This window comes from Electrona antarctica, assembly GCF_951216825.1.
Source record: "Electrona antarctica genome assembly, chromosome: 1".
NCBI lineage: Eukaryota > Metazoa > Chordata > Actinopteri > Myctophiformes > Myctophidae > Electrona > Electrona antarctica.
Genome location: NC_136806.1, coordinates 37,640,764 through 37,666,335, shown reverse-complemented (window position 1 = coordinate 37,666,335; position 25,572 = coordinate 37,640,764). Strand labels below are relative to the sequence as shown.

The 25,572-nt window shown below is 41.3% G+C and overlaps 3 protein-coding genes across 3 annotated transcripts; 1 reads left to right on the top strand and 2 right to left on the bottom strand.

The window, feature by feature from the left end:
- Nucleotides 1-43: 43 nt before the first annotated feature.
- On the bottom strand, nt 44-14,503 carry gabra6a (gamma-aminobutyric acid type A receptor subunit alpha6a; the record flags this gene model as incomplete). The annotated part of the gene is made up of 10 exons (XM_079496898.1): nt 44-68; nt 2,095-2,339; nt 6,302-6,558; nt 6,948-7,100; nt 10,423-10,566; nt 10,711-10,793; nt 11,229-11,446; nt 12,894-12,961; nt 13,526-13,623; nt 14,496-14,503. 10 exons carry the CDS (start codon nt 14,501-14,503, stop codon nt 44-46), a joined length of 1,299 nt encoding a protein of 432 aa, XP_079353024.1.
- Nucleotides 14,478-17,105, top strand: nudcd2 (NudC domain containing 2). The gene is made up of 4 exons (XM_079509753.1): nt 14,478-14,690; nt 14,790-14,838; nt 15,305-15,456; nt 15,914-17,105. The coding sequence occupies exons 1-4, from the start codon at nt 14,502-14,504 to the stop codon at nt 15,995-15,997; spliced, it is 474 nt and encodes a 157-aa protein (XP_079365879.1). The 5' UTR covers nt 14,478-14,501; the 3' UTR covers nt 15,998-17,105.
- ccng1 (cyclin G1) lies at nt 16,654-24,867 on the bottom strand. The gene is made up of 6 exons (XM_079509743.1): nt 24,642-24,867; nt 23,137-23,403; nt 22,143-22,396; nt 20,595-20,673; nt 18,183-18,293; nt 16,654-17,831 (listed from the first exon to the last, which is right to left on the bottom strand). Exons 2-6 carry the CDS (start codon nt 23,401-23,403, stop codon nt 17,640-17,642), a joined length of 903 nt encoding a protein of 300 aa, XP_079365869.1. The 5' UTR covers nt 24,642-24,867; the 3' UTR covers nt 16,654-17,639.
- Between the last annotated feature and the right edge of the window lie 705 nt (nt 24,868-25,572).

Here is a 25,572-nt window from a genome sequence, read left to right as displayed (position 1 = left end):
TGATGATGACGATAGCAACATGACCAGCATGCACATCCACCTGCTATTTAGGGGATAGGTCCATCCATCTGTAAAGGACAGCACACACAACACAGCACAAACAAAAATGAAGATTGAGACCTTTGTTTTTTCATTTGTTGTTTCTTAACCACTTGAACCCTAGCATCCCTATTCTAGGGCAAACATTCTGCAAAAATAGCCAATCAATAAGCTCACAACGCATCATTGTGAGCTTGTAAATCTGCGATTTCGACCGAAAAGATTTGGTGAGATTGGATGGTTTGAAAAAAAGCTGCAGACCTATTAGGGGACCCGGTCAACTAGGGTTTAAGTGGTTAACCGCTGACACTGTTTTTTCTATGTCCTGTTATGGTTATATTCCTCAAGATGAGGCAGAAATAGGTAAAGAGAGCAGAGATTCCTGCCCAGGCTGTCGCCCCCATTCCTCTGTAGAATGTTATAAACAAAACAACCATAAAAATGCTCTGACAGGAACATGAGAGGCATGATGAGCAGATTTGCACTCCCCGCTGTTACGTAACAGATCTCTCTCTCTCTTTTTCTCACCCTCTCTCTCTCTAGTTCTCTCTCTCTCTTTCTCAGACACAGAGCTTTGTGTTCTATAAGTGGCTCAGTTATAAGACGGGATGTGAACGATTGCGTTTCATGTGGTTAATATACAATGTAACCAGCGGTGTGGTTTTGTGCTGTGAAAGAGAAACAACATTATTATTAACATATCTGGGATTTTTGCCAGCCCTCAGGTAAACCTTATATGAAAGAGAGTAGTGCTTGACTCACATTATTTCGTCACAATTTAATTGAGCAGCCAGGCCGTCCGTATTGCAAATCTGTGATGATAAAAGCCACAGTGATTGCTTCAATGCAGCAGCATTGCCACCTAACATTATTCTTTTTTTTGTCTACAACTCCTGGGGCTCTTTCAGCATCAGAAATTATTCATGTCTTTACTGCATAGATAAAAGACTTTGACAAAAAACTGTGGGTAGTTATTGTTCCACTGAGCTATCATAATTAGAACAGAGAGAGGAATATGTTAGGTTTTGTGTCTCTTTGTGAAAAGCAGAAAATACAGATCCATCTATAGTCCTTTTTCCACAATCATGTAAGGTTTTCCATTTAGCATCCTGAATAAGCTCTTTCAAAATGCTGTGTTGCAGGATATACTGTAACTGCTAGCTTGGAATGTTACCATCAATGCTATGCTTCATTCAAAAATCACACCCGTGTGAACTGAGTGGTGTAAGGTCTTATATAGCCTGTCTGACGTAATGAAATCACACCCGGGTGAACAGGGTGAACATAGCAACCATGCTCATTTCTTCTGCACTCACAAAGCCAGTTGTATGAAATCACACCCGGGTGAACAGGGTGAACATAGCAACCATGCTCATTCTTTCTGCACTCACAAAGCCAGTTGTAGGAGTGGTTTACACCACTCAAAAATGGCTGAAACTCCCTGAAGAAGGCTGGACATCAAAACAATGCATATTTAATATTTTACACATGTTCTATGTATAGAGCTGGCCAATGAAAAAAGGCGTTTTACATATTTTCACTTAAAGCAGAGTGCTTTGGTTTCTCTTAAAGGCTACTATTATATCCAGACTCTCTAACAAAGAACACCTTCTTTTGTTGCACCTGTACTTTCAAGAAGCTCTCGCGTACTGTGTATGTTTATACCACCAAATGGTATGTTATAATATAGAGAGAAGGTCATGTTCATGAAAATAAATATAATATACATATATCTATAACGTAAAACATTGATATTCTCCCATCCAATCCTGTGTATTGTGGCGATGGCTGATATGTCCTCTGTTTATCGATGCATAACAGGTGGGTTGACACACCCAGGTGAGTCTAATTAATTTGACTCAGCCCAGGTGTGACAAGAGATATGAGCACGTGAGCGTGCGGGCCGCACACGCGCGCACACACACACACACACACACACACACACACACACACACACACACACACACACACACACACACACACACACACACACACACACACACACACACACACACACACACACACACACACACACACACACACACACACACACACCTTTGCTCCATGGTATCCTTGCCCAGGTACCAGCACCAATAGAACAGGTTGAAGAGTGCAAACACCAGCGGGAAGAGGATACGGGAGTACTTGTCGATGGCGCTGGTTCCAGCCAGCATGGGGTTGGGGGGGATGGCCGAACCCTGTTGAAGGAAGATGGGCACTGGTGGACCCTCATCTGTGTCTATGCGCGGCATTTTGTGCTTCTTCCTCTTCTTCAGGCCTTCCGGTGGGCTGATGTCTGTCTGTGATTATAGGGACAGAGAGACCGTGAAGAAGGAACACCATGGTAGAAGCATCCTCTTGCCCCTCCTTTCTATATACTGTAAATATACATTTTGATGCTACTGAGTTTTTTGGTAGCATTATGCATTGTATTGTATTATACAGTATATGTATCATATGTAGTACTGATGAATTGAGTACTTTTGGACCACAATGGAAACAAGTTCCCGGGGATTTTTGTGTTATCATTTTAGCATAATTTGACTGTAATACTGTACTGTTAGCAAACTTATTAATAAACTATTCAATCAATCAATCAAACAGAAAGGTGAGAGTGGAGGTAAGTTAGGATTGTATCTATTCTGATTCCAATTATGCTCATCGATTCCGGTTCTTATTGATTCCCATTTTGGTTAAATAATGGTAAAATGATGATGGTAACACGTGATTAGATAACAAAACTAGTTTCAATCTCGTCAAACACAATAGTCACTGTAAATACAGAGTTACATCAATAATTGTCAATACATGTAATGAATGAACCTAACCATACGTTTATTCCATGACATCACAAATTAAAGCAGTCTAATAGTTAAAGCTTATTGTACACCCAGACATTTTAACTTGATCCCAACCCAAGTGTGGGGTCTCTGGTGGGATGGGATTTGGGGCAGATGGGAGGGGGAATGGGTACTAATCAATATGAATCCCTATTGATGAGCTTTGTAATCCAATTGCATATTCATGGCAATACACATGCATCTCTGTGCATCACACACACACACAGGCAAATCTGGAGTGTTCATTTAACAGCCAGCCAGCTGCCGTCTGGGATTTGGAAGGTTCCCGGTTCCATCCCCAGTTCCTCTTGGCTTCATGTCGAAGTGTCCTTGAGGAAGACAGGTGGGTACACTGCATGGTTTCTTGCACTGTCAATGTGTGAATGTGTGAATGTAACACATAGTATAAAGCCCTTTGGATAAAGGCGCTACAGAAATGCAGGCTGTAACTCTGAGTGTACAAATTGATTTTCGCGTTCAGAGTTAAATTAACATCTTGTACAGTCCATCCCTGCCGGGGTCTTGACCTATGGATGCAGCTGCATGTGGAGTATTCAAGTGTGCAGGAACATGTAAACACCTATAGGGGTCTCTCAGAACCCAGCATTAGTGTGTATAATTCCCATGCAAAGTAATATCCCCAGAGTTCATTTATCTATTTGTAACTCAGAGAGTGTAAAAATGTGGTTACATTCGTACACTCTTAGTCCAAAAGCAGAGGCATACGTTGATGACACTCTGCTCTCACACTGAGGTTATTTTTAATGCGTGGAACCATGAGACCTACACGTGAGATAGCTCCCAAGGGGCTGCCATGGTGACTTATTGTATTAACATAAAGCATAGAGCTATTGTACCTCCACAAAGAGAACTGTACACATTCATATTTAACGTGTGGTGTGCTTGAAGTGCCAGGATAACTGCTTGAAAATGCAGGAAATGTTTTTTTTCTTGACTTAATAAAAACCATCCATGGAATGATTTGTTTTATCCTGAAAACCAGCGTCCGTCCGTCCGTCCGTTAGTCACCCCACAACTCCATATATGGTCACGCTCCGTAACATCACACCTCAATATATGGTCACGCCTCATAACATCACACCTCCATATATGGTCACGCCTCATGACATCATATCTACATATATGGGCACGGCCCGTAACATCACACCTCCATATATGGTAACGCCCCGTAACATCACACCTCCATATATGGTAACGCCCCGTAACATCACACCTCCATATATGGTCACGCCTCGTGACATCACGCCTCATGACATGTCACGCCACCATATATGGCCATCTCCATATATGAAGATCACGACACCTCATCTAACCCTGGATAACCATAGAAGACATCACCTAGATCTGCAATTACGCATATACGGAACTGGCCAGCAACACAACTGAACTCAAACCTCAAACCCTTAGCTCTCCATATATGGAGCTGACCTGTTCTGACATTCCATATGTTGATCCTTCTCCATCCGTCCTTCCTGTTCTGACATTCCATATGTTGATCTGTTTCTGTTGATATTGTCCACTCATTTTGTCCACCACAAACCAGCATATTATAGCAATGACTAGCCTGTCATTAACCAGACTGAACGTGGATTCTATCACACGTGCGTTGCTAGTCCACGGTATGAGACAACCAAGACAACATCAAAGTTCAAATATAGTAGCCTAATGCACAACAAACACAAAGCACAAAGAAGCATACTAGGGCCTTTACTGTGTATATGTAATATATGTTAACGACATGACATCAGCTTGTGAATGCAACTTGTTCCTGTTTGCAGATGACTCAGCACTGGTGGACAGGAACAAGCTACAGGTTGAAAAGGTCCTCAGCTCTGAGCTCGGTAGAATCTGCACCTGGCTCGCTGATAACAAACTATCTCTACACCTGGGAAAAACTGAATCCATTCTCTTTGGTTCAAATAGTAATCTCAGCAAGGCTGATGACTTCTTGATTAGAGTGGGGGACAATATTATCACACGAAAAGATGAAATTACATACCTATGTTCCATCCTGGACTGGAGGCAAATCTTTCCGGTGATAAAATGGCCACCAACGTAATCAAAAAAGTCGACCAAAGAAGAAGATTCCTATACAGGATCTCCTCACTGGTCAAAAACACCTTGAAGACCCTAACAGGAGTCCTCGTACAAGGTTTCTTCTACTATGCATGCACCTCCTGGTACCACAGCACCTCTAAGGCCCTTAAAACTAGGCTCCAGACTTCCCAAAACAAACTGGTCAGGCTACTACTTGGCCTCACTCCCCGAACCCACCTCACCCCTGCCCATTTGACAGGCTGGAATGGCTTAGGGTTGATGACAGAGTACAGCATCTTGCAATGGGTCTGGTCCACAAGATTCGATACACCACCAAGATACCCATGTACCTGTCTAAATACTTCCTTAATGTCAACGAAGTCCACACCCACAACACCAGAGGGAATTCAACAAACCATGTGCAACCCAGATTCGGCACAAACACGGGACTAAATTAATTTCGCTCCTATGCCACCAAAATGTGGAACGCCCTACCAGTCATTAAGACATGCAAATCCCTTGACTCCTTCAAAACCGCCCTCAAAGGGCACCTACGGACGGCTGCAATTCGAAACTGGCCCCCGTAAAATCTGAATCCCCCACCCACCCCTTTTCCCCCTCACTGTATATGTTTCTTTTCCCTGTATATGTTTCTTTTCCCTCTATGATGATTTCCTGTTTTGACTATATAGTTAGTTATAGTGTATGTTCGTACGTCTCTAATTGTTTTGATGAATTGAGAATGGTGGGCCCTATTGTAAACACGTGTAATGCTTTATGGTGTCGTTCACTCACAGTTAACAGTTGTTGTATTGAGTTGTACTTGAAATGTACTGTAATTCAGCAAACTGTTAATAAATCAATAAATTAACATAAAAAATAAAATGAATCCACTCGGAGCGCGTGTCTTCTTTTAATGGGAGATGATGTAAAGATATGTTTTGATCGACACAGCCAACAACAGAGCTGGTTGAGCAGCCATTGTTACCGCATTCATTCACTGATGAAAAGTTTATTTTACTACTGTGGGAGAGGAGAGGAGAGGAGAGGAGAGGAGAGGAGAGGAGAGGAGAGGAGAGGAGAGGAGAGGAGAGGAGAGGAGAGGAGAGGAGAGGAGGAGAGGAGAGGAAACTCCAGAAAGCAGAGAATACACTGAATGTTTTTGGTGAAACTGATGACACCCCAAAAAACACAAAGAATTAACAAAAATGTGTTTTTTTTATGTCACAATCCCTTTAAAGAAAAAACATTTATATTATCAATAAAATGTTAGTGCTTTGCCAATTAATTGGGGGGCCGGCCCGGCCCACAGGTTTAATGGTTGGTTTAAGTGGTTAATGTCCATGTGAAGTTTTGTGACTTACTGGGGCGTTGTCTTCATCATCATCATCGCTGGCAGCAGGGACAGCCTCCAATGCCCGCTCTCTGGCTTTACGCTTTTTGAAGCGATTAAGCTCCAGTGTGGCAAAGTAGTTCACTGCTGCAAACTCCACCAGGGCCGAGGCCACAAAAGCAAAACACACGGAGATAAACCAGTCCATGGCGGTGGCATACGGCACCTTGGGCAGGTCCTGGCGGGCGCTGATGCTCAGAGTGGTCATGGTCAGTACGGTGGTGATGCCTGGACACACGCACACACGTCCACGCAGACACACGTGCAAGCACACAGACAGAAACATTGGTCACCATCCCCGTTGTCATGTCACTATGCTGTTGTAAACCTTAAAGGGACACTTCACCCTTTTTGAAAAAACATATATGTTAAAGACGTTTAGAAGATTTAGAACACTTTCCTGGGGGTATTTATGTGTGTAATTTGTGGTTTTAGATATTTTAGATTTTAGCAGTGAGTCCAGTGTCTCTGAGTGTGTGTGTGTGTGTGTGTGTGTGTGTGTGTGTGTGTGTGTGTGTGTGTGTGTGTGCGTGCGTGCGTGCGTGCGTGCGTGCGTGCGTGTGCGCGCACGTGTGTGTGTGGGGGGGGGGGGGGGGGGCGTTTAGAGTATACTATACCAGCTACGGTGCGTGCAGGGACAGACTCCTTGTTGATCCAGAAGGACACTTGTGACAGAACCACCACCATGATGAGAGGGACGTAGGTCTGGATCATGTAGTAGCCCAGCTTCCTTTGCAGGTGAAAGTAGACTACCATCTCCGAGTACTGACCTGGAAGCAGTGGCAGAAAGTAAGTAGAAAGTACATTTACTCAGGTACAGTATAAGTACAATTCTGAGATACTTATATTGTACTTGAGTATGTCCATTTTTGAATACATGATACTTGTACTCCGCTACATCTCAGAGACAAATATTGGACTTTATACTCAAATTGAAAACTAAGTAAATAGTTACATAGATTTAGATTATTATTACAAACCCTACACATTCACCAATTAAGACCTAATTTATACTTAATCTATAGCCGTTCTACACGCTCACAACGCATCACAATGCCTTATGTTGTGACTTGTGATCTTGTAGTTACTAGTTAGGCTGTTTTTTAGAATCCTCAGGGCATCATTGTAGGCCACTTCAATGGCCATTTTAATGGCCTACAATGCTACATTTCTTGTATGTACACCACAAGTAAGCTGTATACATGGGAGTGCAAAATGCCTTGACAGGACCTGAACACATACTGAACCAGCGAAGCAGCATATTAGCCTGGGCATAAAGTTTGCGGCACTGTCTAACCTATCGAGGGGTCTCTCTATCATCATTGAAATCATCAGTGAAAATGTGGTGATTTCCTGGCATAAAGAAAGACGACTGTCACATAAGTAAAAGCTGGGGCGACCAATTTCTTGTACTCGTGGCTTCTCACTATCATGACACTACTCTTTTTTGCATTGTAAATTAAGTCATTCCCATATTTTGAGCACACTTTCAATAGCTGGTGTAACGCTTTATTGTATGGACTGAGAACGACCAGATGATCTGCATACTTAACTATCTTTTGAATTGGTTACAAACAATGATTCTATCCAATACTTTGGAGAGGATACTGGCCAGAGGTCTATAATGCTTTTCAGTTTACCTGCCTTGTCTTTAAGGACAGGTACTAATTGTGCAGAGACTCTAAAAGGACACAATGAACCAACAGACCTGTAAAACATATGGCTAATAGAGGGCAGAGCTTATGGCTTGCATACTTGAGGTGTTCAGCTGTGATGTGATCAATGCCACATGCTTTGTTGTTATCTAGCATCCTAATGGCACCAATCACATCATCAGACCTGATCGTTACATTTTCAGATGGGTCAACATGATCCTCTGTATTAATGCTGCCACTTGAACAAGTTGTAGCAGTGCTTACACCACACCTCAGCTATCTCAACCGGTATATGTTGTAAGTATATTTTGATGACACTTTTGTACTTTCACTCAAATAAAATTATGAATACAGGACTTTTAAGGGCCATGTCCACTTTTTTCCTGGCTGAAAACACTGGAGCGTGCGCCTGGGAACGCTTCCAGGCACCCGAGTTGAAAATATTTTAGCTCTCGGCAGGCAGAGAAAAGCATTGTGCGTGCACACGCGAGTGCAAAGTAAATCAATGCCCAGTGCCACGCCATACTGCTGGAGTTTCCAAAAATGCGGCGCTCTCATTATAAACTATTAAAAACATGTACTGCACTCAAGAAACATGTTGGTGGACACGGCCCCTTACAGTACTTCTTCTTCCAGAAATGACCTTGTATGACCTTCAACCAGGAGCAGTGCTGGAGGCATACTGTATCTATGGATATGAGCCAATAAGATGAGACCACCGCCACGAGACGCACGTCACAGAGACATGTGGGTGGGGGCATGTCGAGGGGTAGGTGGTATTTGGGGATGGGACGGGGACGGGGGCGGGGGGTGTGGGGGGAATAGGGAAACAGGATAGAGTGAAGAGAAGTGAGGAAAAGGAAAGCAAATGGGAAATGAAGGATGGGGGAGAAAGACTACGTGCAATGTCACCACACGTTAACAGTGCACACACACATACATAGTACATACACACAGAATACTCTTGTTTCTCTCTTTGTCTCCCTACAAAACCTTTGGGAGTGTGAGGTCCACAGCAGGGAAACACATCTCTCTCTCTCTCTCTCTCTCTCTCTCTCTCTCTCTCTCTCTCTCTCTCTCTCTCTCTCTCTCTCTCTCTCTCTCTCTCTCTCTTCTCTCTCTCTCTTCTCTCTCTCTCTCTCTCTCTCTCTCTCTCTCTGCTGGTGGAAGGGAAAGAGAAAAAGTAAACATCTTTCTCTAGTCCCCCATTTGCAGTAATTCTCTGCTCTTCAGTGGACCAAACAGCTCAATGAGACTACTCAGACTAGACCCTCCACCGTTGATGCATCACCAACCATTAAACACCACTTCCAACCTGGCATCCAATTTTGCAGATGTCAAAAATATTCACGGAAATTCTCAAAAAAACAAAAACAATTTTAAAAACATTCTAAAACAATCGTAAAGTAAATAAAAAATAAATAAATATATAATAATACATATATTTATAAATATATTAAAAATATATATATATATATATATATATATATATATATATATATATATATATATATATATATATATATATTGTGGAAGATAGCCCAAACTAGCCTATGTACAAGCGTGTTCTCCCCATAACCCAACAGTGGTATTTCACTTCAAATCACACTTTAAGGGTGCAGTGACACCAAACCTTGATTCTGCCAATGTGGCAGATTCTGCCAAAGATTTTCCAACAGGGACAGAGCTGTTTTGGCAACAAACCGATCTTGGCGGTGGATCAGGGGTAGAGTGGCCGACAGTTTGAACCCAGGCTCCCCCAGAGTTAGTGTCGAAGTGTCCTTGAGCAAGACACTGTACGCCTAATTGCTCCTGATGTGCTGGTTGGTGCCTTGCATGGTTTCCGCTGCCATCGGTGTACGAATGTGTTTGTGAATGGGTGTACCATTTATTTGCCGATTTCCGGGGAAAAAAAACACTCTGTTCCCATTGAAAAGCATTGGCAGAATCTACTGCATTGGCAGAATTAAAGTTCGGTGTGACCGCACCCTAAAAGCACTATTGTGCATCTTGAGTATTTAAGTTGATTGATTCAATATTTAGATATATGGAAATAGGAAGTTTTATTAGTGTGGAGGTTCTTCTTGGGCCAACTGGGCGTGTGCGTGCAAAGATTTCCACTGATCGGTCCAGCCGTACTCAAGATTAGTTACTCACAGTCAGACTGACTCAGACAGACAGAGAGACAGACAAACAAACAGACAGACTCACACTCACAGTGGAGAAAACATAATCTCCGCACCCGGCCGTTCTGGCAGAGATAATGATTACAGTCAAATGTAATTCCACCCATCTTAAATAAGTACAACCATAGGACCTTGTCTCTTGTGGAACAGATTTTCAACTGAGAAGCAACATAACACTGATCATTTAAAGGTGCTCTGAACCAAACAGTAAGACACTTGTTTCAAATCAAGTGATTTGCTTTAAGCTTTACCTGTGGTTGAATTGAAAACTTGACTGCCTAAAGTCTGTCGCACCAGGTCATACTGGAGCAGACTCATAGACTCGGGGGGACAGTCTACAGAATCTTTCAGCCCCTTCTTCCAGGTGAAGATGATCTCACGGTTGGTGTATGCGTCTAGAATCACAGAAACATTGTTCTTTGTGAATGCCTTTATCTGAGGAAATTCTGTGGCTGAAAACCTCCTTGATAAATAAAAAGTATTTTTGTTTGTTTGTTTTAGTATAAAACCATGTGTGTCTAAAACTGAGTCTCACTCACAGCTTCCAAATCGCAGTGGACAGGCGTGGCCATCCATGGGAAAGTCATATAGGCTCATCGGGCAATCTACAGTGACTGTCAGTCTGAAACAATCAACAATCAAAGATATGACTCATTTAATACAATTATAACATAGTTATTCAGAAATGTGCATTAACAAGGAAATGTAATTATGATTGAGTTAGCCAATCCTAATCTCTTTTTTAAAGCTACACTACATCTTGACAGAGAGTTGTAGTATTGCAACAATGTCCGAACTACAATATAGATTGTGTACAATTCGGTGTACCTTCTGCTTCAAATAACATTATTGACACTCACAGTGTCAACCATTACAATATGTATCTTACCCAACATGTAGGTTCTATATTTCTCAGTGGAAGACCACCTATCACACATATTGGTTAGAACATGCATGTATTAAAATAAGTCCCATTGTAGCTATTGATTGTAGCTTTAAATAAAGAAATACGATATAGCTTCCATCTAAAGAACAACAGCAGCAGCATGAAGTGTACCTCATGGTGTAGAGAACAGTGCCGTTCTGCATGATGCGGAACATCTTGTTGGGTGTGGTCATGTTATGGGCCATGGACTTCTTAGAGTTACGGAAGAACGTGTCGGGCGTCCAGATGTTCTCCACCATCCTATTGTTCAACCGAAGGATTGGGGGGCCCTCAAATTTCAGCCTCTCGTCCACCCACATCTGACGGAAGAACATGTCCATGGTGTAGTCCTGATGTGAGAAGACAACAGGGGGGACATCAGTGCAACACTACAGGTGGGGTGCAACCTACCCAACATGTAACACCATTTCATTGATTGTTTTAATTAGTCACACAAGAAACAGAATTATCAATGATCAGATACAACATCTTGATAGTTGTTCCTGAGATAATATGACCATTTATCTAGGATAATGTTTGACTCTTTTTTTCACTTAAGTCAACAGGGATCGACTTCCCAAATTTGTGCATGACGTAATCAGCAAGACTCTTTCAGAGCCATGCCATCAATAAGGTGAAGTGAATGGCAGTCAAATGGGGAACTCACATCTGCTATTTTCTGCGAAAGTTTTCCCCACAACGGATGCTGTGGGTTAAGTGGTCATGTCTGGCTTAACATTCAAAGGATCCAGTCTAGCTCCTTATCCAGACCTTAACCTTCAAACTGCCAAAATTGTCATGTCTCCCCCCTTCTCTGCTCCCTCCATTGGCTCCCAGTTATTGCACACACAGAGTACAAACACTGATGTTGGCCTACAAAGCAACCAAAAGCATGGCACCCCCACATCTTCAAAGCCTGATTCAACCCTACAACCCATCCTGCTCACTCAAATCAGCTAACACAAGGAAGCTGTCAGAACCTTCCCTACAACATCCGGGACAGCACTCCACATGTCCCAGACTCTTTTCCCTTCTGGCTCCCAAACTGTGGAATGAACTCCCATTTAGAACTGCAGACTCACTCCCAATCTTCCACCATAGTCTGAAGACACCTCTCCAGAGTCCACCTTAACCCATAGCACTTGCTGTAGCACTTGCCATAGCCTTGACGACCTTGCAGGCTTACTGTCTGCAAAGGCTAAAATTTAAGATGTATGTTATGTAGACAGATGCCAGGTCATTTGTAGACCTGGCATCCTAGTGTATAGTTTTAATGTACAGATTATAGATTTTCAATATTATACTGCATATATACGTAGACTGCTGATTCTTGGTTTACCTGTTCCTTAATTACTATTTCTATGCATTTTATGTATCACCTCGTGTTTCCCTTGCTTACTGTAAGGATTAAGAGTCTGCTAAATGCTTCAATTATTAAATTGTTTAGTGATTGAAGCACAAGGGGCAAGATGGCCACTGAACCTTTTGTCATCACTCAAGATATAATTTATTCCCTCTCAATCCAATCAATCCATTCAGTGGGTCTCTTTATTGTTTAGCATAATGTCATATTGATGTTCAAACAGATTAAAGCTCATTAGAAAGCATGCAGTGTGCAATGAGGCTCGGCCATTTATTGCCTATTGCAAATCTATACACAGTAGACTCTTCAGTGTTCATTTAATGTGGACCCATAAGCCATTTAGTTAAATTTGAGTTACAAATGGCAAAATTAACTCTGAAGATTTTACTGTGCATCCACATAAACATGAATATGAACATAAATTAAGATCATACCATTTCAACGTCAGAAACGGGTCCGAAACTGGTGACGAAGATATCCGTCTTCACCTCTGTAATACCTCCTGCGAAGGAAATAAAGATGGATTATGGAAAGGGCCAATAAATATTCCAGGTCCCTAGGCTGCAAGGTCAAACGACAAGTAACTGTATATAACATATACATTTTAGTATATTATATAAAGTAAAAATGAACGCTCAAATATGTGGGCCCCTCAGCCTATACAGTATAAGGCCCCTCCGGCTTTTACATTTAGATAACTATCATGTAAATAGGTTATGAACTAAATCCTACGATTAAAGGTCTACAGAGTACAGACCCACACATTTTCTTGACTATTTTAAGATACCTTGTTTACTTGTACATGCCTATATTACCTGAGTATGTAAAAGAAATCCCAGAAAATCCAATAAACAGAACGTTTAAAAAAAAAGGTGCATGTTTGAGATTATTAATACAAACATTAACTGATGATTAACGAAATGCATTACTAATTACAATCCAAAAAGTATTTTTACGTTGTGTTATTGCTACTTTCAAGTGAAAATGTTAGTAGCCTAATTCTTCCACTGAAAAAAATGCATTGTGATTATTGATGTGAAAGGACATTAATGATTCAGTATTGCACCTCCAGAGCCAGGACGCAGTCTGTTGTCATAACCATCCAATAGTCGATCCAAAATGCGCGTGATGTTGTCTGCATTTTGTCCACACACATGATCAGCACTGCAAAATAACAAATAGTTATCAGTATTGTCATTGTAATCTAAGCATGAACATACACTTTTTAGAAAGCTCTTCACATAGTAACATTTTGTGTAAAGAGTAAAAAAAAGTGTTGAGAAACATAATAAAAGCACAAAAGTGTGTGATAAACATAATAAAAGAGCATAAAAGGCAAGAAGACAAAAACAGACAGTAAAAAGGGAGTTATTTGTACAAACCAGAGGAGAGAGATCAGAAATATTGAGAAAGCCTTCATCCTTGGAAGCAGAGGTCAGTCTTCCTTTTCAGTTCTGTGAGAGACACATAACTGATAACTTCTTGTGTAGTAAAAAAACCAAACAGATCAACATGCGTTAATGAAGTCTTTAAACGGAATTTTTAACCATGAGGACATGAGCGGTAGGAAGCGCAGAGTAATCCAATTAAAGGATTAGCAAATGCACTCTGTTTTTAGACAAACACACATGATTATAAAGCAGCCAAAATGACAGAATAAACACATAAAAAAACAGAGCTCAATGACACAATTTTAGGGTGATCATTTTAAGTGACAAGAGATGGTCATTAAAAATAAATGGCATTGATTGCATTGAGACAAACATTTAAACATAGTTGATGCATTTTTATGTAGGCTATTCAAGAATAAAGATGCATTTATTATGCTTTATACAGCATATGGTCAATACTGTAAATTATGTCTGGCTATATTCTATTCATTAAAATCATGCCTATTTTTCTTCCTTTTTTTTACCTGTTGTGTACACATTTCCAACCAGCAGGTGGCGCTAAATGCCAACAACCTAGCTTACAACCAGGAAGTGACAGCTCCTCCAGTGAAAGAAGAAGATGCTCATTTTGAGCCATCAGACTACAGCAGCATGTCGGTTAATTTCGAGGAGAGGAGTGGGGTGGTCCCATGCCAGACCCCCTGGGGGTCCTGGTACCAAACCATGGAGGAGATCTTCATCGAAGTCAACGTTCCGCACGGGACGTCCGGAAAGGAGGTCAAGTGCAGTTTGAGCTCAAAACAGATAGAAGTTTACGTAAAGGGAAAAGAGATAATCAAGGTAAGTGTTGGTGTTCTTCACACACACACACACACACACACACACACACACACACACACACACACACTCCTGTTAACATCCTGTTTCTTCTACTTTCAGGGGAAGTTTTTTGGGACCAGTGTGTCTGACGAGGCGACATGGACTCTGGGTAGGTTCCATCACCCTTAACAAAATGACTCGTCAACTTTTACACACTTGATTTGTTGGAACAGTGGTTCTTCTCAGTCACATTTTACCCCCATACGATGTTTTGTTGTTGTTGGGTTAGATCTAGTACAGAATTATACAATTGTCTTGTCTATGCTGTAAGTGCATCCTATGATCTGAATTGTAATTCTTATATTCCCTTTTTGGGCTTACTTTAGCTGGTGAAACAAGAGTGAAATTAACCACATTCAAGCTGTAGTTTCTTATTTTGGACATGCCATTAGGTGATAACTTTATAAAATATTAAAGAGAACATGCTTGCGAGTCGTGAGCTTATTAGCTGCTATCTTTGGAAATATAAAATAGGGCCTTTCCCGATTTTGCTGGGGAACCCCCTCAAGAGATGTATGTAGAGAACCACAAGAGAATAAGCTCTCAGTGACTCTGCTCCCATGTTCTCCCCTCAGAGGACAAGAGTTTAATCCGCATTATCTTGATGAAGGCCAACCGTGAGGCAGGGAACTGCTGGGGGTCCCTGCTAGAGGGCCAGTACACTGCAGACCCCTGGGTTCAGGACCAGATGCAGAAGAAACTCACACTGGAGCGCTTCCAGAGGGAGGTCTGTATGAAAGTCTCACAGAACATACAAACACAGATATAGAATCACAATTACTTTTCTCTTATCGGCCCTGCTATTTGCACGCCACATACAAGTGATCTGTTGCAGTTCTCAAACGTTTCCAGATAAAAGTTAAAGGATAGGAAAAAATAATGATAGACAGCGAGGCTACGAAACGCATAGATGTGGGTAAATGTGAATCGCATAATTGATAGCACATTACTTTTCTCAATGACACTCGTCTGTAAAACAGTGTTTTTATAATGTAATTTGAAGTTATGATGCAGTAGTCAATGATTGTATAATTAATACCTAATTTATGGGCCATTGTACCACGATGTTGCGCCACTAAAAATAGATCTGCAAGTCTAAATCAGTCTTCACAAGTGCTGACTCTGTTGATGTTATCCAGATCAGTGATACCATTATGAATTGGTTGGTTGTACTTATTTGACAGAATCCTGGCTTTGACTTCAGCGGAGCAGAGATCTCTGGGAACTTCGCTGGTGGTGGCCCAGATTTCTCCAGTTTACAGAAGTGACTGGTGTAGTGACATCAACCAGCTGTTGCAGATGTTCTGCTACCTGCTACAGTAACTGACATCACTGAGGACATCTATGTCACGTGGAGACGAACTATCCTACCGTCGTTCTACAAGGACAAGCAGCACTTGCCTTTCAGCCAAACTGTAATACAGGCTGTCAAAATGAAAGCCATAACCTGTACAGTTCACAACATGCCTTCCAATCAACTTCCAAGTTGTGAAGAGGATTCAGGACACGTTCACACATCTACATCAGAAGCCTTGTAGTCAACACATGCGAAGGGGTCAGACGCATACTTCCCCATATTGGGTTGTGGGCAGTGCCAGTTCTCTGGTATGTTTGTTTGAGCGGTTGGCTCACTGAAAACTACAAGTTCAGTTTGCTTCAGACACTTTGAAAGTGTTGTGGCCAAACACCGCAAGCGGACAATACCCGACGTTCCACCCACAGAACTGAAGACAACAGAATGCTGGTGCTTCTGAAGTGTATGTGTGACTGTGCCTTTGTTGCCATGCTTGTTTTATACTACATAGCTAGTTGAGATTTATTCTGAAAAACGGGACTGTTTTCAGCAGTTGAAATGTAACAGCCCCTTAAGTTAGTGTTTATATACATTGGATTTATTAATAAAATAAAACAATGTACTGCAAGCTACTTTTCAATAATTTTATTGAAAGGTCCAAGTACTGTGTATATAGGTAAAAACCAGATGATGTAGTCAGCCAGATGATGTAGTCAGCCAACAGTTTCAGAATTTATAATGAAAAGAAATACATTTTCAGTGCCAAATCTTTATGTGAAAGGGGGTTAGCAGAAATACAATACAAAGTCCAAACAGGAATGTCACTGCAAAGACTCAATATCTACTTGCTAAAATCAATTCATTAACAACGGTTCTTCATTTTGCGGTTTGCAAAGTTATTCTGAATAACTTTGCATAAAATGACTCATCGGTAACCATTAATACCGAGAACATTCAGCTCTAAGAATTACGCCTATCCTATGAGCGAACAAATCAAACATGCCAGGCTCAACTCTAGCTTCAGATCACAGGAGAAACCAGACTACACCTGCAAAGTTTTAAAATAAAAACATCTTTCATCACCTTGGGTAGGAGTGTGCATTCAGACAGTTAATCGACCTAGGGTGGAGTTAAGGGTTTTGGGCCCGATTTCTTGGTTCCATTTTTTTGCTGTTCACAAAACCCTTCTCCCTCCTCTTCCACATAGTGGACTGAGGTACCTAGGTGGTTCTATACTTATTTTTTGCTTAAACCCAGCAACCCATGCCAGGGAATACCAGAGTACTATGGCACCGATTCAAACAAGAACATACTGTACACTTGTGCAAGCAAGTCAACCAGAAAAAAAAAATCACGTTTAGATGGCTGCAGAAATGAATTGGGCAATGCTCGTTAAGTCAGTGAGGCTGACGTAATGCAATGTGCTTTTCCTTAAAGAACTCCATCATCTATGACAAAGTCCTGTAAGGAAAATGGTGGGATGTGTGTGGGTGACCACGACCCAATGGGCAACCCACACATTTAATGTAACATTATGAAATACTTTTTGACATTTGAAGTCAAAAGGAGAAAGGCTTGAGTTCAGGTTTGTGGTTACCCACTGAGACACACTGCTTTTAAAACACTGACTCTGGGATGGTGGGAAGGTGAGCTATCTTGTAATAGCTGTGCTTCAGTTGACGCGCGGTTCTTCCTGAAATAATCCAGCGAGGTCTCTGGCCGTGTGGCTTGGAGCACTTAGTGGTGGTGTATTCAATCAGCCATTTTCTAGCCAGCTCCCTCATGCAAACTAGGTCTCCATCTTTGATCTGCAGAAGAAAACGCAGAATAAATACCCTGTACTGTTGGCAGCACATCACAGCTTCTATTTAAAAACCATTGCCAATCAAACAGCATTACTATCCATTTCTTCACCGTGCGTCACAACATAATCCTGTCAATGCTCGCAAGAGATTCTATTCAACATCATGATTAATCATTACCTTGCCTAAATGTTGCATGAACCCTCACTTTTAAATTAATCAGTTGCATAATGGCTCTGGCTTCACAACAGAATAAAACTCCACCCATCAGATGACAGTTGAATCACATCGTCATGGCTGTTTGGCCTCTAGTTACGGCACATGTGTTTAAAGGACAGAATGGCACTGGGTACTCACGCTCAAATGCTTCTGCAAACTCAGCAGAGCCAGAGATATTTCGTCGGCGTGCTCAGGGTCATGATGTTCCTGGGCTTCGAGAGACAACAAGGCCATGGCCAGTAGAGAGGGCTGTAGGGAGAAATACAAAGATCATTTACTTCTGCCCTGAGCTGTAGTTAAAAATATATATAAAAATGGTGGCCCACAGTTAGCTCAAACGTCTGGGCACCTAGGCTTGCTGTCAGGATCGACTCCCGATCCTGACGGCCTTTGCCACGTGTCTCCCCCCCCCCGCACAAGTACACTGACTGCAAATAAAATACGAAAAATGGACGCTCTGAGGAGAAGTTGAATGAGGAGATCCAATGGTACTATATTATATTATTTGACAATAAAGGACTTTAACAAGGGGACTGTGGCTCAGGAGGTAGAGCAGGTCGTCCAATGATCCATGGGTCGGCGGTTCGAATCCCGGCTCCTGTCTACATGTCGAAGTGTCCTTGGGCAAGACACTGAACCCCAAATTGCTCCCGATGTGCTGGTTGGTACCTTGCATGGCTTCCGCCGCAATCGGTGTATGAATTGGTGAATGTAATGCACAATCTATGTAAAGCGCCTTGGATAAAGGCGCTATATAAATGCACCATTTACCATTTTAACTTGAAGTGATGTTATTTAGCAGGTTTGTTAAAAAGGTATACAAGGGGTGCCTGCTGACCAAGTGGTCCAGGCACATGCCACATAGGCTTTGGCCTGACAGCGCGCCGCATGTTCGAGTCCCATTCATGACGACCTATGCTGTATGTCTCCCCTTCTCTCTCTCTTTCCTGTATATATTCACTTGAATATGGTTGGTTTTACCTTATCTGCACTAAGGTGGATAAAAAGCTATTTATCCAGCAGATCACAGAGAGTATACTATAATGGGAGTCTCTCAGACACTAAACATATTCACTGTGGAATTCCACAAGGAAGTTGCTTAGGTCCTTTGTTGTTCACTATATTTACAAATGACATGCCACTGGTCTTAGACAGGGCCAATATAGCCATGTATTTTGATGACACTACTTTGTATATGTCTGCCACTAATGTGGAAGATCTGTCTGTAGCTCTCAACAAGGAACTACAGAACATATCGGAGTGGGTGGTGAACAATAGGATTGTCCTGAACATCTCAAAGACTAAATCCATTGTATTTGGATCACAGCATATGCTCAAGTCAAAACCCAAATTGAATCTGAATCTGAGCGATTTAGCAATTGAGCAGGTAGATGAAACAAAACTACTTGGGGTTACATTAGACAGTCATCTAACATGGTCTACTCATATTCAAAACATAACTAAGAAAATGGGAGGGGGTTTGTCCATGATTAGGAGATGTGCTGAGTTTTTAACTCCAACATCTGCTGTCCAGGTCATCCAGGCACTAGTGATATCCCACCTTGACTATTGTCCAGTTGTGTGGTCCAATGCAGCTAAAAAGGACCTGTGTAAATTACAAATAGCCCAGAATAAGGCAGCTCGCCTTGCCCTGAACTGCAATACTAGATCTAGTACACTGTTAAATCATCAGAAAATGGCATGGCTGTTGGTGGAGCAGAGATTAGCTGCTAGTCTGGCTGGATTTTTTAGGAACATTTGTTCAAATAAAAAACCAAAATGCTTATATAAAAATATTCATTATACCAGTGATAGACACAGACATAATACCAGACATGTTGCAATGGGTCGATTCACAGTGCCTAAGCCAAGAACTGATGCAATGAAGAATACAGTCATGTACAGGGCAATGACTTTCTGGAACTCTCTACCAGTATGCATCACAGAAATTAAGGGTAAAGGCACTTTAAGAAAAGACTGAAGGATTTTCTTATATATATATGGCGAAATTGTAATTCTGTTTATGTCAATATACCAGTTAATGTAATCTAGAGTAAATGCACTAACCGTAGTTATGCTTTAATGTATTTATTTTTTTGTTTTCTTTCTTTTCTTTTGTGATATATGTAATGTTGTAATGTTTTTTTTGTATGTATATTATTCTGTGAGGACCCCAGGAAGAATAGCTGTTGCCAGGTGCAACAGCTAATGGGGATCCTAAATAAACTAAACTAAACTAAACTTGATACTATCAATAAAGACAGAAAAGCCTAAAACAAATCTAGACGCTGAACCCCTAATTGCTCCTGATGAGCAGGTTGGTGCCTTGCATGGTTTCCCCTACCATCGGTGTATGAATGTATGTGAATGGGTGAATGTAATGCACAATGTAGCTTCTCAGCTACAGACACCTTAAGTGTAATCAGGCCTTGCCCTTCAAGTACAAAATGTCTTTGTTCCATATGTATTATTGTATTTTTTTCAGTGACAAAACTCAACAGGAAATACCGTAGGCCATTATAAAATGGGTAAACAGTTCTGATGGCTTACCTTAACTTTGGAGAAAGCAAAGGAGCAGTGGCAAGCTTTAAGCTGAGCCTCCAGTCTCTCAAGATTCAGGATGTTCTTGCTGTAAAGACATTTGTAAATATTAACAATTATTATTCCCAATTTATTGTATGTTAGTGTAATTGGGTTTGATGGGTGTTATACATGAAATTACTCAATGGCAGAAATACATTGGTAACAAAACACAGGAAGCAACTACTAAGAATAGGGGAATTCATATTGATGCTATTCAAAGTTAATATCAAAGTACCGCTTTGATAATAGTTACCGCTAAAGCTGGTAGGTCACGGATAAAGCCCAGCTCAGATTCTATAATACACCCTAAAACACTCTTTAGGTTAAGGTCACATTTAACTTTGTCGTTTTTGCAATGGTTTTCAATAGGAACGGAGTGATTGCTATTGTTTGGCTTTCTGTGTGTTGCCCACACCTTGCATTTATGCATATCCATTTTTGAAGGCTGCGCTGGCTACACCAAACAGGCAGCCTGCAACCAGTGTGCAAGAGTGTACCCTTAGCCATTTTTCAGGGGAATTAAATTCTAGACCGATTTTTTCGTTGGTTTTCCTGTATGGGTTAAAAACTACAGGAGCATAAAAACATGGCGGGCCTGTGAAAAGGGGAAATCGGCACACTGGGACTTCGGACCAGAAGGCGTCAAAGGCACAATTGGCGCTGAATGAGTTCATAATGAATGGCTATGTTAGATTTAGGCAGGTGTTACGACCTCCATCTTGTGGTGGACATTTTCTCAAAATTAGATTTTTGCCACGGACATACAAAATAATATTACCAGAAACCATAGGCAGAGAATGGGGAAGGCAGTTAATAGGATATTTGACCAACAGTTAACTATTACCGTAGGCTATTTGTTTTAAGGACCACATGGTCAACGTTATGATGTAAATAAGAGCTTTGTAGATCAGCTGTTTTCACAAGTGTTGCCTCTTTCTTACATTATTTGACAATTTGGCCAATGTTTGACAATTGTTGATTACTTTTGATGCAGTAATGGTCCTTTTTAATTTCATTAATTAGTTGTCACCTGGAGACCCATCTAGAGACCCACCCCCAAATCATCTCTCTCTATCTCTCTCTCTCTCTCTCTTAGCAAGCAGTCGTTTGTAGGCTACTCAACCAATAATTGTCCTCTACTTTCATATCCATTTGACATTTAGTGGCAGAAAACGTGCATTCAGTAAAAATATCTCAGAGTTCCCACAAGATTAAGACAGTCTTGCCACAGACACGTTTGTCCGTGTACGGACATGTTGTTGAACCCCTGGATGTAATGTGCAAGCATAGACAGTAGTCAGTATTGTCAAGGCATATAGCACACCTAAATGTAATCCACCCATTATACATTTGTATTAGCCGTGTTGCTTCAATCATGATGTAGCATAAGGTCACCTAAATCAAACAAAATCAGCTTTGGGTTTGATGCCCCACTGAACTTCTTTTACAGTGGAGTAAACAGAGCACTGGTGAAGTTGCGTTTCAGCCCTGGCCTGCAGGTGGTCTTCTCCTCACCTGTCAGCATCCAGCTGCTCCTGGATGTGGCCATGAAACAGACGGAGGAAGCGGAGCGCCGTGGGAGCTTTCACTTTCCAGTACAGCTTCTCCATGATGATCTTCTCCATCCTCATCATGTCCGACACAGTGAAGCGCTTTTGGCTGATGCGGATGAGGTTGTTGGCCATGGGAACGTTCCTCTCCTCCTCTGTGGACTTCACAGCAATGTAGAAGCAGCACAGACCCACGCAGGACAGGTGCTTCGGCTGAATCTGGAAGGCAAAGCGAGAAGTTTAGATGAAAGGATTCAATGTCAAAAACGATGTTACTGTATGCTCTCTTAACCACATTAGCCCTATGGCATACTTGGACATACAGTAGACCAATGCCTCATCTACAGGCTCACAACGTGTCGTCATGAGACACATTGTCAGCTTAGAGATCTACCATTTTTGTTTTTCACATTTCCGCCTATAATGACATGCCCAAAGTAGGATCACCAAGTTGTAAGTGGTTAAAAAAAGGAAAGGAAACCAAATTTGCAGCCACCTTTTATTTTAAAATTAATAATTTGGATGGTGTCTGGTTACCCGCCAAAGCATCTGAATGGACACCAACCAATTACACACCAATGTGAAGATGTCAATCTTCTTACCTTTAGGGCTGCAACGATTGATTGTTTTCTTCACGATTCCAAATAGAGAAATGTGGTTCTTTTTACATACCGTATCAACTAATATGATGTGAAAGGATTCTAATTGTTTTTTTTAACCACCTTGAGCCCTATTTTATACTTTGTCATACAACGGCGTCTTGCAAAAATAAATCTACAAGCTCACTATTTCTACTATTTTGAAGATTTATATTCACAATTTCACATGCCTAAAGGATGGCAAGTTGAAAAAGATCAACTTTTGCAAGCATATTGAAAAAATATATTATTTTATGAAATGGTTGATCATCTTTAATTATCCATTAAAACAATCGGTTTGATTAACACAACCCTTCTTACCTTCATGACGGAGATGAAGCGATCGAGCAGGTTGGCGGCCAGGGAGAAGGTCTCCGAGCTGAAACCAAAGAACCTGGTCAGGAAGTGAAGGTCCTTCACCTCAAACTCCCGCAGTCTGGCGGTCATCCGCAGGCCGTTGTCGTTTGCCTGTTCGATGAGCCTCAACCCGCTCAGTTTGGGCTGGTAGCGGCCCTCCCGATCCATGAGTGCCTTCAACTGCACCGCAAAGGGCAATGCCCCGGGTCCTGTCGTTACTGTGTCAAGCATCTGTAATTGTTAAAAAGAAAAATATTATAAAGAAACTGTATGCTCAGTGAGATGAGAATTTGTTATATAAATACAAATTGTCATTACATGTTTCTGATTACATGTTTGATAAAAAAACAAAACAATATAGAAACTCCGAGACTGATTATTTTTAAAAGTTAAAATTTGCCTGATTATAAATTACTGTCAAATGAGGGCATAGGACATCAGGGGATCATTAATATGTAAAATGAACACTTCTGTAAGCTTGTGAGGTCATAGTCTACACTTCAGTGTGTATGTTGTTGTTATAGCCTAATCTGTGTGGCCACTTATTGTATGTAATTATTATGTCGTTGTCTTTGAGGGCACCGAAACCAATTCTAAATAAACTCTCAATGTTTTTTGGCAATAAATGACTGAAGCTTGAATATTTAACATGTGCCTGTCTTCTCACTTGAGTCCAAATAAGTACATGTACATTCCTGCTTGTACACTCCTACTTACATTACTGCTCAGCCAGTTGTCATTGAACTGGATTTAACTGGACCAAAAAGGGGTTGTATTTCCATTATTATGTCTGTCCACAGTGTCCATACATGAATACGTCTGTCCAGTGTCCATACATGAATAGATTACGTATTAAATGTAAACTTTCTAAAACACCAATCTATTATGATCAACTTATGTCGTTTTTCAATAGTATTTTGTGAGCCTTGGTTTATACTTCGTCGTGGGACGGTGTGGCACGAAAATAGCTAGCCGTGGTTCACATGACGCAGTCATGTTTCAGGGCTAGAAAATGGCCATACAGCCGGCGTTGTGAGCATATATACAGTAAAATATATATATGGTTGTGAGCTTGTAGATTGGCCATTTTCGGTAGTAGCGTTTGGTTCAGAGCCATCTAATATAACTATATGGCTCTGGTTTAATTACATCCCATAGAACGTGGAGCCAGTTTGGCTTGTGATTGGTTGGTTGGTTTACGAAGTGAACGAACCAGCCAATCAATGAGCGCGACCCGGGCGTCCGTCCGTTCAGGATATGGGAACTTTGGGGTGTCAGACTCAGACAGCGCGTCTGCGTCATAACATGTCAGGACATGTTCCCCCTCGTACACAAACGCAAACAACCACAGATAACAAAAACAAATATTTCAACTGGATATTTTAAACTCCATTCGGTTTAAGACATGTCTACCGTTACCAAAATGATTAATTTAACAAATGTATACAGTTTAGAAACAGACCGCTTACCTTGGTTGAAGGGAAGTTTTGCTGGGATGATAATATGCGAAAAGCGGCCGTGTAAAAAGGAGTATCCACACGATTGAGGTTAATGGATTAATAAAGAATGCAAAATAAAGAATAAAGTGTCAGTATGAACTTCCAAGAAGAAAGTTTAAGCGTTTTTAAGATTTCCTCCTATGCACACCCCCCTACCCTGGCGTAAGGTAACGGGGAAAGGGTTCTCAGACGCTCGTGCTGGGATAAAACTACCCCAAGTCCATACAGAGAACTATCTCATTGGCCATTGGTGGATGACGTTTCCTGTTCCTAAACCCCCATTGGGTAATCTTTCCGTATTCTGTGTATTACAAAATCTTAGTCCCACCTTTCCACAAAAAGGGCGGGTCCTCCACTCCTGAAACGCCTGTATCCACTACTCTATGGCCTTCGAGACATTTCTAGGTCCATGCATGGTCCCAGCTTGGGTTTCAGAGGTGTATGTATGGCTGCATATCATGTGCATGTCAGCAGGACATATTCGCCTCACAGAGAACTGCCCAAAAATAAGAACCAATTAAAATGGTTATTAATTGGCCTTGTCGCCACCAATTTTATATAATGTATTATCTCTGACTCTGATTGTCTGGGGTCCCAATCTCAGAACAAAATTTTGGTCAGATCACGGTCTGTCAATTTGGTAGCCTACAGAAATGTATTGTCAGATTTGTAGCATAGGTATAGAGGAGGTAAAAAGAAAATAAAACTTGTAAAAAAATATAGACTTTCTTTAATATGATCTCTTATTTGTATTTACTTGTTTGTAATAATGGTGAAGATTAACTAGGCCTACTATAAATCGTTTAGCAGGGGCCCCTGGTACATCCCAAGCAAGGACCCCTGGGGGTCCCTGTACACCACATTTACATTAATCATATGCGAGCTGTAGTAGTGCTAAATT

Coding starts and splice junctions, on each gene's coding strand:
- nudcd2 (XM_079509753.1), top strand. CDS start 14,502: ATGTCGGTTAATTTCGAGGAGAGGAGTGGGGTGGTCCCATGCCAGACC. Junction 14,839..15,304: donor CGAGGCGACATGGACTCTGG/GTAGGTTCCATC, acceptor TTCTCCCCTCAG/AGGACAAGAGTTTAATCCGC. Junction 15,457..15,913: donor TGGAGCGCTTCCAGAGGGAG/GTCTGTATGAAA, acceptor CTTATTTGACAG/AATCCTGGCTTTGACTTCAG.
- ccng1 (XM_079509743.1), bottom strand. CDS start 23,403: ATGCTTGACACAGTAACGACAGGACCCGGGGCATTGCCCTTTGCGGTG. Junction 20,674..22,142: donor GAGCAGCTGGATGCTGACAG/GTGAGGAGAAGA, acceptor ATGTCTTTACAG/CAAGAACATCCTGAATCTTG. Junction 18,294..20,594: donor TTGCTTTCTCCAAAGTTAAG/GTAAGCCATCAG, acceptor TTCTCCCTACAG/CCCTCTCTACTGGCCATGGC.